At 41.3% G+C, this 17,944-nt stretch overlaps 2 protein-coding genes and 1 long non-coding RNA gene across 5 annotated transcripts in view; 2 read left to right on the plus strand and 1 right to left on the minus strand.

The window, feature by feature from the left end:
• cblb (Cbl proto-oncogene B, E3 ubiquitin protein ligase) overlaps positions 1 to 11,293 on the minus strand; it is a 68,402-nt gene extending 57,109 nt beyond the window's left edge. For 2 of the 3 annotated variants that reach the window (XM_085797106.1, XM_085797107.1), the window contains exons 1-3: positions 10,952 to 11,287; positions 9,782 to 9,959; positions 8,568 to 8,818 (exon numbers count right to left, since the gene is read on the minus strand). In XM_085797106.1, coding sequence (XP_085653232.1) covers positions 8,568 to 8,818; positions 9,782 to 9,949 — 419 coding nt within the window. In that variant the 5' untranslated portion in view covers positions 9,950 to 9,959; positions 10,952 to 11,287. Of the gene's footprint in view, positions 1 to 8,567; positions 8,819 to 9,781; positions 9,960 to 10,951 lie in introns of all 3 variants that reach the window. The other variant, XM_085797104.1, reaches the window with a different exon arrangement.
• A 2,444-nt stretch (positions 11,294 to 13,737) lies between these two features.
• On the plus strand, positions 13,738 to 14,865 carry LOC146974037 (uncharacterized). The gene is made up of 3 exons (XR_015037585.1): positions 13,738 to 13,832; positions 13,991 to 14,063; positions 14,680 to 14,865. It is a non-coding gene; the product is annotated as an uncharacterized LOC146974037 (long non-coding RNA).
• Positions 14,866 to 15,836: 971 nt separating this feature from the next.
• LOC146974038 (uncharacterized) overlaps positions 15,837 to 17,944 on the plus strand; it is a 35,152-nt gene continuing 33,044 nt past the window's right edge. Inside the window, exons 1-2 of the mRNA XM_085798914.1 lie at positions 15,837 to 15,864; positions 15,916 to 17,345. Coding sequence (XP_085655040.1) covers positions 15,837 to 15,864; positions 15,916 to 17,345 — 1,458 coding nt within the window. The remainder of the gene's footprint in view (positions 15,865 to 15,915; positions 17,346 to 17,944) is intronic.

Consider the following 17,944-nt stretch of genomic DNA (forward strand, 5'->3'; position numbering starts at 1 on the left):
AAAGCTACAGACACAGATGGGACACCACCAGCTGCCAATGTTGATAATGTGTTGTCACAACGACCCCCCCTCCTCCCCCTCCCACGGGGGTCGTGACCTCAGCGTGTTGACGGGCGTCGCGGCTCGCGGCCTGATCCCATCAAAACGCTCTCCGGTCGGTTTTAATGGAGTCGTGCGGAGACTGGGGAGTGTTTCTTTTCTTTCTTCCATTCAACGTGTGTCAGCAGATTGAGACAAAACCTCAGGCGGAGCATGAGTAAGCCTAGCGACGACCCTTAGCCTACCCCCCTCCCTCATCCTCCTCCTCCCCCTCCTCCCACCACACACACACACACTTCCCCCGTCCTCTGTGCTCCGAGCCTCCTGGTTCCTGACCGAAGCGCTCTGGCTTCCTCCTCTGGTGCTCCACTTCCTACCCAGATGGTTCTACTTTCTTTCTGGGGGCTTACTCATCTCATCTCATCTCATCTCAGCTCAGCCACCACCACCATCGGGCCTTTTACAGCCTTTCATGGGAACACGTAACATCATCATTTCAAAGCACGACAACCGACCGCCGTGACGTGACGTGCCAACACGGGAAGACGACGTGTATACGAGATCATTCCACAGAACTGACACCAAAGTACAAACCACATTAAAGACTGTACATGTTGTTGTACATCAAGCGCTGTCGATTGTGTCTACAAAGGGCTGACGATGATTTTAAAGTGGTCTATATAAAACACTATATTAAAATGTGGCGTTTTTCAGAGACAGGGAAAAAAAAGGTCTAATTTGAAAGTGACAGTGATGCTGCAGAGTCCTCGCTGATGAAAAAAAAAAAAGGGTGAAATGTGATGAGATTATTCACCAGGAAATGCTTCCTGTGCTTTCAGCTCAGCTCAGTCGACCACATCACTTCAATCCATCTGCCCGTAACAGGAATCAGGCCTTCAGTATTATAAAAAAAAAAAAAAAAGGCAGTGGTGTCATTAAACTCGGTAATGAAATTTCAACTAAACGGAAATGTTAGAAAGAAGCACAGATGTTTCTCATCGCTCATGTCATCGAGTTTAAGCAAACTGACAAAAATGTTCAACACTTAAACCTCAAAACAAGTCTTTTCAATTCAAACATGACTTTTTACAGACGAATAAATCCAAACGATACGATACTTTGGGGATTATAAGCGAACAGTGGCACAGCTTCTAATTAGGAAAACTACACTAGTACATCTAAAATATGTCCCCTCTGAAATAAATTAAAAAATTAAAAACAAACAAAAAAACGATAAACTGGCAGTTTGACGAAGCATTGAGCTGCACTGGGACTGGGAACTTCCAAAGTCAGCAAATTGCAAGCTGGATATTTGTTGGAAAAAGATGCGATTCAATCTGCTTTAGTTGTGTATATGGCACATTTCCCTGCAAAACACAATTCCTGTAAGTGATTGAGTCGCCCAGGAAGCCTGCAGTCCAGATATACTACCACCTCTACTCAAGAAATACCCTTTTTTTTTTTTACTTAACTCAGCCAAAATTGTGCTGTTAGAAAGTCATCATCATCATTACTGCCCAGTCTCAGAGAAAAGTTAGAAAATCCCGAGCATCTCCAACATGTCACTGCACCATGAGTCAGGGGTTATTCACAATCAGACGGAGGCGGGTGGGCGAGTAAATGGACTAAGGAGGGAGAGAGAAAGAGAGAGAGAGGGAGGTCAGATTGTCTTTTATCTGCAACACTCTGCTTCCTGGCAAAAGAGGTGCACTTTTAATCCAGCTGATTTAGAGACAATCACTTTAGGAAGCAGCTGAAGGCTGTAAAACGCTCTGCAGTGCAAATCGCCTCCGATGTGTGATGTGGTCGTATACGGTGGAAGGGCACCAGACGAGAGGGAGTTTGCAGTGTGGCGAGTGGCGACACACGCTAAAAAAATAAAATTGCCACACAGTCACACACTGCTGCCTGCCGTTAAAGGGATAGTTCACCCAAAATTGAAATTTCACTCATTATCTATACTCACCCTCATGTCGACTAATATAAGGGCTGGGAGAAGTTTCAGAGTCCTCCGTGGCTTCTCTGAGTTACAGGGGGTCTCGGCGTAGCAGTGCATGTCCATATAACGGTTGCAAATGGATACCAACTGTCTTTGTAACAAAAAGACACACCAAAAAACATCCAAATACCTCCATGCTGCTCGTATGTAATGTCCGTCTTGTATTGAAGCCCTGAAATGCGAAATTGTCCCGAAAAAAATTAAATAAGTCTATATTTCAAGCTTGTTTGTAGTGGAAGCTCCTCTTCCCGGTTTGTCAAATTTGGACGAACCCGGGTCCGTCCTCTTACCAGTTCGTCCAAATTTGACGAACCGGGAAGAGGAGCTTCGAGAAGCTTCCGCTACAAAACAAGCTTGAAATATAGACTTATTTAATTTTTTTCGGGACAATTTCACATTTCGGGCTTCAATACAAGACGGACATTACATACGGGCAGCATGGAGGTATTTGGATGTTTTTTGGTGTGTCTTTTTGTTACGAAGACGGTTGGTATCCATTTGCAACCGTTATATGGACATGCACTGCTACGCCGAGACCCCCTGTAACTCAGAGAAGAAATTTCAATTTTGGGTGAACTATCCCTTTAACGTGCTTTGGGATAAACGTCGAGCGAAACGGCGGCACACACTGTAAATAACGCGTGGATTTTTAGCATCCTCATCATCATCCTCACCCAGGGATACATACAACTAAAATAAAACATCACAGCTTTGGTAAATACCGCTACAACAAGAGCCACTCGTTCCACCCAAAAGCTAAATGAGCACTCGACTATAGGAGGGCTGTAATTGTGTAATTACTCCACTTGAGGATAATTGATTGATTGTGGCAGTGGCTGTTTTCACGCTGGGGAAAAGAAAAAGACGAGTTAAGCCAACCTTTAGAGAGAGGCAGAGAGAGGTTTTCTAAAGCCGAGCCAGGCAGCTGTATACCTCACCGGGGCAACTTTATGTTTTACAGCTCAGTCTCGGCAAAATGACATCTCAGTCGACTGATCCTTCGCAGCAGTTGAGTTATGAAACCACAGCCTGTGTGTTTGTCAGTGTCATTTTATGCTGTGGTTGCAGGTCTCTCTCTCCTGAGAAGAGTTTTCATCTCGGAAGAGAATAATCTGACGGAATAAAGATGTATACGTTCACTGCCAACACGCATGACACACCGACCAGGTTTCCTACACTCAACAAAAACCAAATCTTCTACACATATCTCTCTCTCTGTCTGCAGAGATCGGGAGCTCAGCCACTGCCAAGGTGTTACGGTGCCAAGGGTTTGTTCTAGAAAGTAAAGACTTAATTAAAAAAGGATCTTGAAAAATGTCAAGGAAATTAATTTGCCTAATTAAATATAACAGCCTGCCTGCAGACTCACATTAGGGGGGCTCCCAGGCAGTTTGATTCAAAAGTGGCAACAAAGGCAAATTTGTTTCAGGACTTTTAGTGGCGAATGTAACTTCAGGGTCACAGACAATTAACTCGGGAGAGTCGTGAGGATTTAAAGTCAAAACATAAAGTTCCCGTCTTTAGCTCCTTTAAAAAAGAACAGCTGTTTGCAATTTTCCCTCGATCCTTTAATTTCCTCATTAATATTCCCATCACATCGCTCGCTTTGCTCCGAATGTGGAACAGAAAGATGCAGCTAGGGGGATGGTTGGGTAGAGGTGATCAGATGTGGAGACTGGGACAAAGAAGGGCAACGGGGCCGGTGGGGGTAGATAGGGGGGGGGCATATGTGACGCATGAACATCAGATGTCGGCCCCTCGGAGAAAGATTTTGGGGGCGATCGCAGCAGTTAATCAGGCATATGAAGCAGACATGTGCGAGACAGGCTGCCACAAAGACACAGCAGCAGCACAGCACAGCACTAGGCCACATATGGCTGCTACATGTCCCCGGATACAGATGTGACTCCAGATGTGAGATTGTTCCTTGAAGAGAATTTGTTCCTTTCATGCATCTTTGTCAGAGGATAATGTACACTATGTAAAACATTATTTATACAGTCTCTAATATATTAAAAAAAAAGGATTGGAAGGAGTTTCCCAGCATCCTCTATGCAGAGCAGACACTGCACCAGCTACACAGACTTTAAAGCCCCAGTATGTAACTTATTTGGCTTTTTAGATAGATACTTAGCTAATGCAGACAGATGTAGCAATAATATAAAATAGTAAAATAACCAAAAATCAAATATGTCTTTCATAAATACGTATTTCACTGATACAAATGAAAGCTTTCTGGTACCTTAGAATGAGTTGTTACAAGTCGTTACAAATACACAAGTGGGCGACGCACCGAACCGAGGCGGCCATGTTGCATCGCCATTTTTTTTTACGAGTGGCAGCGTGACCGTAGGTAACCACGGAAACTCAGCGGAGCTGTGGGCTCGGCCTGTTAAAACTGTCACCACTGTGTAGTGTGAGGAAGGACGGAGGCACTGGTGTTGCATTCAGGTGCAGTCAGGCGGACGGCCGTCGGCAAACCAACCGGATGTCATTTTACTCCAAGACGGTAAAACAATACCACATCACCATGACAACATATAGACGCTTGTTTAACCTGTTACATGCAGCGTCTGTTGTCTGTCTGACGTCTGCCCAATTTCAAGTGAATGCAACATCAAGAATACGTTCAGATATGCAACCGCACCGCTAGATGGGGGGAATTCCTACATATTATACCTTTAATGGAAATTCATCTGATACAATTGCAACTATATTAACAATGCACCTCAATTGTGTCAGTACAGTTTATTTTCTGCTGCTCTATTTCCTCCAAAGCTGCTGAAATGAAGCCATTTAAAAAAAAAAAACGTGACAATGAAGATCTAGTTTAAGTGGAAAACCTCTGTGTCTATTTTCTGCTTTTAAGCCTCAGCCTCGGCCTCAGACCAGGGACCCTGGTGATCAGGTGGACCAGCGCGAAATGTCACCGAGGTACGACAAAGCGACCACAGAGAGAAGCAGCCACAGTTCGTTTCAGTCTGAGTGTGTTGCTGCTGTGTTTCGACGCCTGTGGGGCCTTTTCCACGTCTGTGCCCAGGTCTATTTTAACAACAAGAACAAAAAAAATAAAAACGCCAAATTGTGTTTTCCGTTGGCTTCAGTTGCCTGGAGATTACACGTCTATGAAAGAAAGGTAGCAGAGAGACATGGAATTTATTGTGAATATAGTCATGGTTGTATTGCCAGCGCTACAGTACGTGATTGTGCTGTGGGGATGATGAGAGACGCTTTGTTGTTCGTCCTCTTATGCATCATTTTGTTTTGTTTTGACAAGTGAATTACCCCAGCGCCTCCAACCACATCTAAAAACTGCTGATATATGAGAATTAAATGAGTAAAAATGGTGATTATTTTATATGTAAATTCTACTTTAAAAAAAATAAAATAATGTTCATTATTCAGCTGTAAAGCCCCGCAGCTAGTTGAGGCTCTGTGTTTGAAAAGCTGACTTCTGTTTGAAGTACAGTCCCCCCCCCCACACACCATTCAGTTGAATAGGAGTCGGTAAGTGTGCTTCAAAGGAGTGGAGAAGCCGCTAAAACAGTTTAACACTTCTCACTCCGTCTCCTTCAGCAGGCGAGGCTTTGTGGCAGCCAGCAACACCTGCTCACAACATACAGTACCGTAACCATAGATGCAATAACACCAGGCGATAATGAAATCAAATTCTCACTGGGTATACAATAATGTGGCCACATCACATCAAGCTACAAGATGCTACAGTATATTATTGTGTTTGTTGTGTCTCTTTTAATAAAATGAAATCAAAGTCAACAATCAAAGTAATGAGCCGACAAAACCCCCGAAGAGGCCACCAGTGGTCTTTAAAGCCTTATAGGGAAGGAGACAAAATGAGCACGTTTCATCTGGAGGTGTCATTTTGGTTGGATACTGATATATAATGCAACAACCAAAACTAAAAAAAAAAAAAAACTGCTGCATCACAGTGCACTGAGCGTCTTGGATTCATGAAATTCAGAACATTTCTTTTTCTTTTATTCCTCTTTTGTGCTGTGAGTACAACAGCGATGTGCGGTAATAATTACTGTGACCTTCGTTAATGATGTTTGACAACACAACACCAGCAGAGTCATGATGAGTCCAGCACTTTGTGGCAAAAGAGGCGATTCACGAGTCGACCGAGGCAAGAAAGAAGAAAGACGTCGTGTTCGAGAAAAGGAAAAAAGATATATTTTAAGATGGGAGTTTGCACAGAAAGATCAAAAAGTCTCTGCTGGGTGATTATTTCAGGGCTCAACCGGAGAGGAAATATATGAACAGGATGTAAAGTGCGTGGGGATTTTCCCTCTGCTCTGCACATGGCAGAGAGAGAGAGACAGGGCTCCTGAGAATCACTGGAGCCTCTCACACCCTCAATTATCTCCAGCTCCTATCGTCAATAAATCATAGAAATAAAGGACAAAATTCAGTTCTATGGTTCCTTCTCCTTTTCTTTTCTTTTTTTGGACACAGTATCACAAAAAGGCAAATCAAAAGCATTCATTGGTTGATGGTGAGGCAGGAGTTTCTTCACTGTTTCTGCAGAGCACTGTACTATCATCCAGTACAATCTGACTGCTGTACCCACACAGCATGTCTCATTCTGCTCCACTCAGTACTAAGTGATCATAAAGCCTCAGGTCATTGTTAGAGAGGAAGCTGTGGAAGCTAAAAAGCTAATTTCATTGTGATAATACAAAATAAATTGTTGGGCAGAAAAAAAAAAAAAAAAAAAGCTTTTAGTTTTGTTTTTTGTTTTTTTTATTTGATAATGGTAACCTCCCTGTTAGCAATGTCAGCAGCTGTCGCAGGGCCGTAATGCAACATTTGAGAATGAATTTAGTTGTTATTAAAATGCACAGTAAGATAAAGGGAAGCAGAATCGGCTGCTGAACACAGATAACCAAAAAGAAAAAAAAGACTGCAACATTTATTTTTCTGCTGAATATGCCTCCGCTTTCTCGTCTCCCTCGAACTCTCCTCTCTCTAACTTCTCCATCTCCACCTCCCACTCTCTATAATCTGAGTCAGTCATGCTCATGTCTAACACATCACGATCGCAGTGGGCTGATTTAAAGTAAAGATGGCATGCCTTGGCAAGCAGTTAGAAGCCACTAAACCAAAATCTGGGTTTGATATGTCATGGTTTTTTTTTTCTGTAAATTGGTGGTAACCGTGGAGATGACTGAGCTGCTGAGCTGTGTCCTTCCTGTAAAACCCCTATGGTGAAAAGGGGCAAACCTCCCACTCGAGGATCGCCACCATCATCACCAGCTCTCTGCTGTCAGTTCACTTATTAGTAGCTGTCACAACGCTGACACACAGCTGAGATCAAACAGACCTGCACACGGTCAAGTCAAGACCGTTAAATTACCTTTGACAGCCGACAATTATTCAATGATTCAATCCATCAGTAACGTACGACTCGTTTTTGACACGGGAGCTCTCTTCCATCTATAACGGTATACAGGTATTTTTGCTGGTTATATGAAAACGTATTATTACCTCACAGTTTCAGCTCTGAAATTCAACGCCACACAGATCAAAGACACGCAGCTTCGCTTCAAGTGTTCGGATGAAACGAAAACATTCAACAATGTACTACCAAAATTAAATAGAAAACAACTCAGTGTGTGAGCAACAGTTCTGTCATCTGTTGTCGTGCCTCGGTGACTATACAACAGTTGTCGGTTAGTTAGAAAATGGGTGCAGTGACGCCAAAACACAGCTCATATCCTGTCTCTTATATTTTTGTTAAAGGCCGGAGTCGAGTGAATAGACGTCATCCTGCAACCAACAAAAAAAAATTTGCATACACGGCTTGAACTCTAGGGAGTCACGATTACTTGTTTTCACAATTAATCGTCGCATTTAACACCACAATTAATTGATCGTAAAGATTCCTAAATACCGTCACTTTCTGAAAAAGATGATGTTGGAACCATGTCTGCAGATGTGGCGCCAAAGTAAAGGTAAATGCACAGATACTGGTCCATTTACCTAATGTAACACTGAATTAGCAGGAATTTAAATGTTAGCGTGCCATTTGTATTGTGAAAAAAATGATTAAAATAAACTTAACTTTGACATAGATGACAATTAATGACTTAAATATTTCAAACACTTCCCCCAGTGGATTAATAACTGGTCCTATATCAAGAGATTAGAAATGTAATTATATTTTGACTATATTTGATTTTACACATTCATAGTGTTGTGAAATGTATTGATGCATAATAATCGTGATAATCGTAACACCGTGATTATTTCTCGTACCAAGGAAATCTATAATTGTGACATCCCTAGACCTGAGCAAAGTAGAGCTGCTGCAACATATAGTACAACTGTGATATATATATAAAAACGTGTGTCAGATGGCTTTGAACGTGGTTTTCCAGGAAAAGGTCGAGCCAATCTGTGTACCATGATGAGCACAGTCACCACCATCCAATATGTAAAACAGGACAAAATAAAAAGGAAAAGGAACAGAGATAAATAAATACTTCCTCTCAGCTCAGCTTCTTACCTGTCCTGGGACTGCTCCTCGTACATCCTCTCCTTTCCCTCCTTGAAGAGCCGGATGGCCCGTTTGGATTTCTTCATAAGGCTATCGATGTAGATTTTAAAGTACTCGTTCTCGCTGAGCTGCGTGAGTCTCTGGTTCTCCTCGTATTTGCCCAGTACGAGTCTCAGGTGCTGGTAGGCGTCCGGTAAGATGTCCAGTATGTACGGCGGACTGTTTTTCAGCTGCAGTCTGGGGTTTTGGCACAGCCGGACCTGCGGCACATGATCGAACCCATGATTGATCAATGTTCGCTTGATGCCCCCCCACTGCATTTAGTTGTGTTTACCACATTATATAACAGCAACACAGCAGGATCACGTGGTAGGCTAATACGGTGGAATATGAAAAGCAAACTGCAGGATACCAAGAGCTGTGGCCTGCATGTTTAAAAGCAGGGCACTTGTTACTCAGTTAGTCTCGAAAGAATGTATCTTAGTATTTCTCAATGCACCCAATCCATGAAATTATCTTAAAATCTTATGGAATATGAACTATGGAATTCTAAAATGTTTTATAGATATTTTGTATCTGGTAAGACTTAGCTTTTCTCTCCATTGATTATATAGGATAGGGTACACCTCTCTCATGGGTGTTGCACTTGACCTGGTCTTTTTAGATGTGGAAACTGTTGTTTTTTTGTATTGTCTATGTGCTGTCTACTGTCTATTTGTGTATCACTCTTGTATAGTAGTTTGTGGTCTGCGTTTCTTGTCTGTTTGTTATATGTTACATGTTGGGACTGCAGATGGAAATTAGCTGTGAGCTAAACCATCTTCTCATTTTCTGTAAATGATTAATGTCATTGCACAATGTCCCCTAAATAAACTAATAATAATAATAATAATAACTATTCAAATTCACTTGATTACTTTTGGTGAAAAGAAACTCAAAGTCTCATTAGTGTTCTGCAGCTCCTGGGTTCATCATCTATTATTGATGCTGTGGTTATCATGCATGTACTAAAAGAAAGAAGTTGATGTAACAACAAGAGAGCATGGAAACAAATGCATCAATTTATCAAAAAAGCCGATCAGTAAATATGAGCTGGGGAACACACGTGCACTCATTAGCATTAGCTCAACCTCTCCATGTGCATCTCTATAACAAAGACTGTGGCTGGCTGCTACCATCTGGCAGACAGGCCTGACTGGCTGCTTCATCACTCTCAAACTTACAACTTTATCCATGAGCTTCCAGGTTTTCTCCACAGTCCGCCGGTCGGCAGCTGCTTGTTTCGGCGGCCCCACTGCATCCTGGATGGCATCAATGATGCCCAAGATCCGACCTTTACTCCGGTTCGGTCCACGTCCACCAGGGTTTCGGCCACTGAGGGCAGTTGCCATTTCCTCCACACTGAAGCAAAAAAAAAGAAAAAAAAAAGAGCAAACAATTACAGCCTAAAAGAACAAGCACTTAAACCAAATGAAAAATATCACATTCTTAAAAGATGTTTAAGAATATACTAAATTGCACTATTGCCCTAAAATGTCTTGTTTCCAGATTGAGTTTTGAGTTTAAAGTGGATGTTTCTAAGACAGAATTTGTCAGGAAATGACAAAAATAAAAAACAGAAGTAGCCTACATCTCTCTCTCTCTCTTTTTTAAGTAAAAGTACCAATCCAGGAACTGTTACAACAGCACAAATGACAATGTTATCATCACTGTGATCTTCCTTTTTACGTGCTGGTCATCACATACCTGATAGACAGGCCTGTGTGTGTGAGCTGTTGAAGCAGAACTAGGATGCTGAGACAGATGAATACCTCACCTACAATACAGAGCAGCAGGGGAGGGATGGATGGATGGATGGATGGATGTCTGAGATACAAAATGTATTTCAAAGGATTGTTATATGTTGGTGTATGTGTGTGTGTGTATAGTAGTAGCTGCTGCCTGACAGGACAGTTTAACCTCAGCTATCTGACATGCTATTGTCTTCCCTGAGGGAGCCACTGATTTTCACATATCAATAATTCACAAAACAAACTGATTACACTCATTTGATGGAGAGTCAGTTTACACTAAACCCACTGTAACACACAGATATTTTCCTGTGAGGCCTTTGAATGCAACATTTTCTCCTGTTTACGCGTCTGTCCGGGTGTTAGTTTGACTTTTTTAATTATTATTATTGCTGTTATTAAACATTATAACCATCTTACATGGTTTTTTTTCCTATAGGCTCGGTTTGACTCTGAGCTGCCAGCCACAACACTTCAACAAGCAGCATGTTGGAGCCCCGGAGCGAGGGAAGCACAGCACAGACAGCACTGTGGCGTTTTATTTCAACAACAGGAGCTCACAGGAATCGATCATGCACTTTAACACTAAAAGTCCCAACTTACCAAACCCACCAGGGAAGGTTTTACTGGGATCCCCGCTGGTTTTGATCCACATCCAGCGCACAAAACAAGGAGTGTCCAAGAGTCCAGAAGGGAAAAAGAAGAGTGGCAGGAAAAAGTCCACGGTGTGTGTATAATCCTGTTACTTCACTGTAAATCCTCCATATTTTAGAGTCGTGTTTTCTCTTTCTTTTCTTTTTTTTCTCTTGTTCTTCTTCTTGTTCTTCTCTCTCTCTCTCTCTCTTTTTTTTTTACAGCTCTGTTCCGGTGAAGCTGTCGGAGCACTTGGATAATCGCGAAGCTGGGAGGTCTGTACGGTATGTTTTGTACCACGACATCAGTGTAAAGACGGCTGATTTTAAAAATGTCACAGCCACACGCATATTTCAAAATAAAACTCCCACTCAGCAGGTAGGTTATTGACATAAAAATGCATTTTCTGGCTATTTTCTTACTCTTAATTGAAACACATCCCCAATCAAAGCATTATAAATTGAAAATGCATCTTTAAATACCCCTAAATGCGTCTCTTTTCTACCTCTTACGGTCACGTTATGTACCATTACTTTGAAGGCACCCGCCCACTTCCTGTCTCGTGCGTCTGCGCGTGTGTAGCTTGATGCAGCTGTTCCAGCGGTGGGCATGACGGTAGGAGGGTCAATGGGAGTGTGAAGCAGTATTTTCCAGGAACCGACCGACGCAACGCAATGACAGAAGCGACAACAAGACACCCACGGCCACGAGAGCCCGTCACCCGTGACAAGTTTAACCCCCGAAAGAACAGCGACCCCCGCTGACAACTCTTCACATAAAGGCCTATAGATGTCTAAAAAAAAACACACACACACACACAGGGTTAAAGTTGACCGCTCGCGGCACAAACAATATTGTAGGATCGGTGTAACATCACAGTTGGGATTTCAAAATAAATTTGTTTTTGTTTTCTATGTTATAATAACTAAGATGTCGGAGCGAGTAGAGCTTTTAAACATAAATAAACAACATTATATGCACCTTTTGTTCACATTTTGTTGATTTTTATAACTTCCCATGATATCTTTCATAAAACTGATAGAGTCCATGCTCTTATTTTGGAGGTCAACTGTTCCCACATCCGGTGGTGTTCTGCCTCCAGTCCCGTGCCTTGATGCAGCCAAAGAGAGGAGAGGAGAGAGGAGTGACAGAGGAGCCGCTCCCAGAGAAGTCCACACACAACTCTTTTCAGTCCGGACACAACGAGCAGTGTTGTACCGGATATGACACAGGAAGCAGCGTGGGTGTTAAAAATGTACACTAAGGCAACAATTATCACCACAGTCCTGTGGTAATCACAGCAAAAAGAATAATAATAAACCGATGACAAAGTTTATTATAAGACATAAGGATATGTTTTTCAGATTTCAAAAAAGGAAATCCTTCACAACATCTGTAGACTATTTATTCTATAAAAACAGTGACAACATATTTGAATTGTATAGAAAAGATGAATGAAAACCATTTAAAATGTTCTTTCTTTCACCGAAACTGATTGATTTAACATTATATAAGTGGATCATCTTTAGTTTTTTCTCTTCATTCACAGCCTTTTCTTGAATTGAGCCATGAGGTCATAGTAGCTTATACTTTTCCATGCCAAACTCTTGCCACTTCAGCAGAAAGGGCACACATCAGATTAACATCCAGCTTTAAACACATACGGTTGAACACCTACTGAGTGTGTCATTCAACATGCTGAGCGTCAGTCGCTTAGTGAATAACGTAGCCTCAGGTCACTGCTGGGAAAAATGTCTGAGTCTGTGTTGGAGCCTGTAGACTAGAGACTTTCCACAGAAACTGCAGTGACTCCTGTCTTTACAGTAATTCAACGGGGGTTGAGATTATTGATAAATACACAATGTTATATAATAATATTTGATGTTATAGTATTTTCTACATTCCCATTATATGTTATGTACCTTATTTCTAAATTCCAGAGGGAAATGTGCTTATTCTACTGCATTGATTGGAAAAAGTTTTATATATGAACTAATTTATCTTGGTGCAAAATGTAATATCCAAATCACATCTGAAGGGTCTTTAGGTTTTACATCTTTCAGTGCAGTGTGGCTGAACAGTAGAGAAAACGATGTAAATACAATGAAGTTGGGGAAACTGCAGGGCACATCTACTGTATAAAGAGACAGTGACCATGTCACGTCTTTTACTGACAGTTTGATGCATCGTTCAGGAGATAATTTCATTCTCTAAATGAGCAGCTGTTCATCACAGAGGTGCCACTGACACTTGGCTTTAAACTGGTAGTTTACAGTCAGATAGGAGAGTTAAATTAATCCGACACCGTTTCTTTTTTTTTAATGCCCTGTTAAATGGCCAAATAAATCAAATACACAGTCTTCTGATGTGTTACTTGTAGATGAATGGAAAATGTGGCTGTATGTACATGATTAAGTTTCACCTAAACTGTCATTTATATTCTCCAGGACTGTGGGTTTGTGTCACCTTCTGCTGTTGGTGTTAATAATAATCATAATATGTGTATAAGCATGTTTGAGGAGGGTAACCCGGCCTAGACTAAAAACTAAACGCAAACCCCACCCTTATCAGCTGAGACCAGACTCACAGAGCAAGATGTTTCACCCCACTTATACGTCACCCACCCATACACACACTTACTGGGTGTAACATCTGACAACCAGACCTGATGGTCAACAAACATGTGGAATGAGGAGATATAAAATGTTTTGAAGATAATACGACTATAGTAGCTTGCCTCATCTCCACCGATCTCCACAGACCTTTAACACCTCAGCAGAACAGCACGCCACTCTCCCAAATGCTCCTCACCCCCTAGGACTTGGACTTAAACATCGTTAGAGAAGATGAGGTAAGAGAAAAACAATAATATTAGACATTTCCAATGCTTCAATACATTAATTCACTTAGAAATGTTATGTATAAGATTTCACAAATAGGTTTGTTGTAGTTGTTGTAATTTCAATGTGCGTAACATAGCTATTCTAATTTCATATCTTTTATCCTGAGGTGTCTGTGAATTCATGGGAAACACCAGTTTTGACATCGTAGTGCGGAAACATGGCTGAACCAGGAGACCGTGGTATGTAGCCCATTGATATTCAATTTGTCCAAAGGATTATGTTTGGTTCATGAATATTTGCACTGCATTTGAATACATTACATTTGTGTATGATAAACACACTAACAAACTGCCAGTGTGTTTACATTCCTTGGAAGTAGATTTTTAAAGAGTGACTGTGAGAGAGTAAGGTGCAGGTTGTGATATAAAAAAATAAAAAATAAAACATTTGGTTCTTCTTTGGCAGATTTTAAATGTTTGGTTAAATGATGAAATCCTTCCTGGAATAACTATAACTAGTTATTGTGCATCGATCAAGTTGAAATCTAAACGCTAGTCCCCATTCACTTTCACCAGTGCAATCATATGTGTTTAATATCAGAACACTTGTTGGTTTGAGGTGTTCTCAAGGTGTTAAAAAATAGAAAAGTCTTGGCTGAAACATAAAAAAAAACACCAGTGTTGAAGAAGAGAACACTTCTGTCCATAGATAAACAGCTGGTGTTTAGTTTGGGTCTTACACACTGGTGTTTAAGTTTTAAACGTGTCACATGTTCCACGGATTTACAGTGATAGCCTATGTTTAAACAGACACACCTTTTTTTACACAATATTATCAAATCCCATTGATCCGTAGTGGGAAACCTCCCGGAAGACCCAGAAGAGCACGTCACACAGCCCCCCACAGCCACAGCCACAGCCCCCGCCGAGGCTCTGACTCCACCGCAACACACGGGGGCGCTGTTTTCCTCTGTGGAGCAGGAGGAGGCATCACCGTCCACAGTCAGTCTGTCACTGGAGGAAGCTGCTGCTGCTGCTGCAGGTGAGACACACACACACCTGTTCATTACGATGCAAAAAGTAGGTAATTTAACAGACAATTTACTGGTGAGAAATTCTATTTGCGTTACATACATACAGGCTGTTTGGTGTAAATTAAGCTAGCTCATACATGTCATGTAGCCTAAACAAAACAAGGAAAGGTTTGTATATTGAATGTAGGCTATAGGCCTATTTTTTTTTAGTCATAATGTTACATTGTTGCAATCTGACCTATGTTGCATTGTAATATTTTACTCTCTGTGTTTTGAAAACCACACAAAACCACCTACATGTTCTGTTTAGTGTATCTGTGGCTTCTGCAGGTGAGACATCTATTACGATACAAAAAAAGTAGGTAATTTAACCGTCAGTTTACTGGTGAGAAATTCTATTTGCGTTACATAGTAGAAGATATGTTTGGCTGACGTTTAAGCTGTTTAGTGTGAGTTAAGATAGCTCATACATGTCATGTAGCCTAAACAAACTAAGGAAAAGTTTGTACTATGTTGAATGTATAGTGATTCCTTAAAATTTAAATGTTTATTTTAATACAATTTTTTTAGTTATAATGTTACATTGTTGCAATCTGACCTATGTTGCATTGTAATATTTCACTCTCTGTGTTATGAAAACCACACAAACCCACAGACATGTTCTGTTTAGTGTTTCAGCTGCTCTGCCACTTGGTAGCAGACATTTGTAAATTAGTGTCTATCACATTTTGGACACGCCAGCTTAGAAGACACACGGTGCAGAGGGAACAGCAGGTTCTAGGTGACGGTGATCCAACATCAAAGCATCACCTCTGGGTTGAAAAACACATTTCAGAGAAAGCAGGAAAAATCCTTTAAGAGGGGAGATGAGGGATGGTTATGAGTTTTCTGGGATGTGAAATTGTAGTCTGCAGCTTTGCATCACTAGAGTCAGTATCACCACTGGAAAATAAGTAGGCTACTAGCAGTAAGGGATAGCATGGGCTGTCAGTGCAAGGGAGGAGGAGGTAGAGAAGTATTAATGCCACTGATATTCTGTCCATTTTCTTAACCAACAGAACAAAGCCAACGGAGCAGCACAACGGTAAACATCAAAGAATTAGAGGACAAACAAACAGTCGAGATGGAAACCAACAGGGAGATCATTAAAAGGCAAAAACAACTGACATGCCGACTCCTGGAGGAGATTGAAGAACACTGGAAAGAGAGAGAAATTGAAATTGGATACCTGAGGACAAAGACAGAAGAGCAACAGAATGACATTGACAGATTGACAGCTGAAAAACACGAGCAGAACTCATTATTAAAAACTCTGAGATTAAAGATGGAGAGTGTTATTGAGGAACTCAAAGAGAATAAAAATGAAGCCATTCAAGATAAACTGCAGCTTCAAAATATGCAGGCTGAAATATCCAAAGAGAGGGACGATCTGGACAAAAGACGCATTAAGATCATCAGTGAGCGACACAAGTTAGAAATGATTAAATCTGATAAGACAAGACAAGAAAGTAAGGAACCCGAAGAAGACACGGGAAAGCGAGATCATGAGATTGTGGCGAGTCTGCTGAGTGCGATGGACAAAAACAAGAAAATGATGCTCGAAGCAAAAGAGCAAACTGAGAAAAACATAGCAAACATAAAGGAAGAGTTGAAGACTAGTGAAGATTATATTTCACAACGCAAGAATGAAATTGAGCACATGAAACATAATATTACCTTAAATATCAACAAGGTCAAGCAAAGGTGGACAAAACTTCAAAGTGATATTGAAACGCAGAAAGCTGAAGGCTCAGAGGTGGAAATGAAAAAAGAAACAGACACCTATGGCAGTGTGAAGGTAAAACTTGGCAGGATCCGGGAAGAGATGGACACACTGTGGGACATGCTTGAAGACAGACAAAAGGAACATATGAGCAAGAAGACGAAAGAGACTGAACCAGATCAGGCTGATGGGCAGAGGTCAGAGCTGGATGAGCATGAGACAGAACAACAGGTTGACAGAACAAGAGAAATAACAGAACATGAGGAAAATCAGTTTGACGAGGAAGGTATGGAGGCAAGAGCCACAAAGGAAGTGGCAGCTGGGATGCGGAGCGTGATTTCTGAAATACAAGGAGTCAGAGAGATGCTGCGTATGGTGAGAGAAGATGCTGGGCAAAGGGAGAGGATATTTGCAGAAGAAAAGAGCCAAACCAAGTGGAAGAATTTTCAAGACAAGAAAAAGAGAAGGAAACTGGAACAGTGGCAGGAGAAGGTCATCAAAGAGAGGGATGAGTTAGAAATCATGAAGGTGAAGATGGACCGGCAAAGGGAGGAGGTCGGGCAAAAAGTGGAAGATATAATAACTGCAGTTCAGACTATGGCTGAGATGAACGCCAACATCGAAAAGGCTGTCAGAGAGATCAACTACACACAGGACACACAGGAGGAAATGTTCAGAGCCCAAAGGCAATTGGAAAAGAACAAGGAAGAAGTCAAGGCGTTCATGGTAAGTCTTTTTTTTTGTCATTAACACGCAGAATAGGTGTGATTTCATATGAATAATTTAGCTGTGCCAGTTCCAGGGTATACAGGTATTGCTATGATATGATTAGTAAGATATCTGCTGTGCAAAAGACCTTTTTAATGGATTACCATCATCACATTATAGTGGTAGAGGTTGAAGATGATTAGATGATGTAGATCGAAATGTTTGACTGTTGTTCATTTGTTAATGGCAATGGTTTCTAACCTTTTTCACCTCATGTTCGACTTGAAAATGTTGGTGGCCAACATCCAACCTCGTAACTATACGCAGCCAGATAATGCCTTCTCAGAGCACTTAAAAAAAAAATTGAATCAGGAAAGCAAGGGAAGTGGCAACTGTAAGAGTATTTATGATAATTTAAAATATTACTTATTTTTATTGAGATATACGTATATAGCCTATATACATTGCATCTTTTCCTCAAAGTTGCACCATTTTGCAAATGATTTGGAAAATACTGTGCAATCACTAAGCACCTCACACAGAAGGCCAGTCAGGACCTTGAAAATCTTGTTATTGTTTGGCCTCTGGATAAGGAGTCAGAAACCACATCAAGTAAT

This window comes from Trachurus japonicus, chromosome 14 (assembly GCF_045865225.1).
Source record: "Trachurus japonicus isolate A0001 chromosome 14, Traja_1.0".
Taxonomy (NCBI): domain Eukaryota; kingdom Metazoa; phylum Chordata; class Actinopteri; order Carangiformes; family Carangidae; genus Trachurus; species Trachurus japonicus.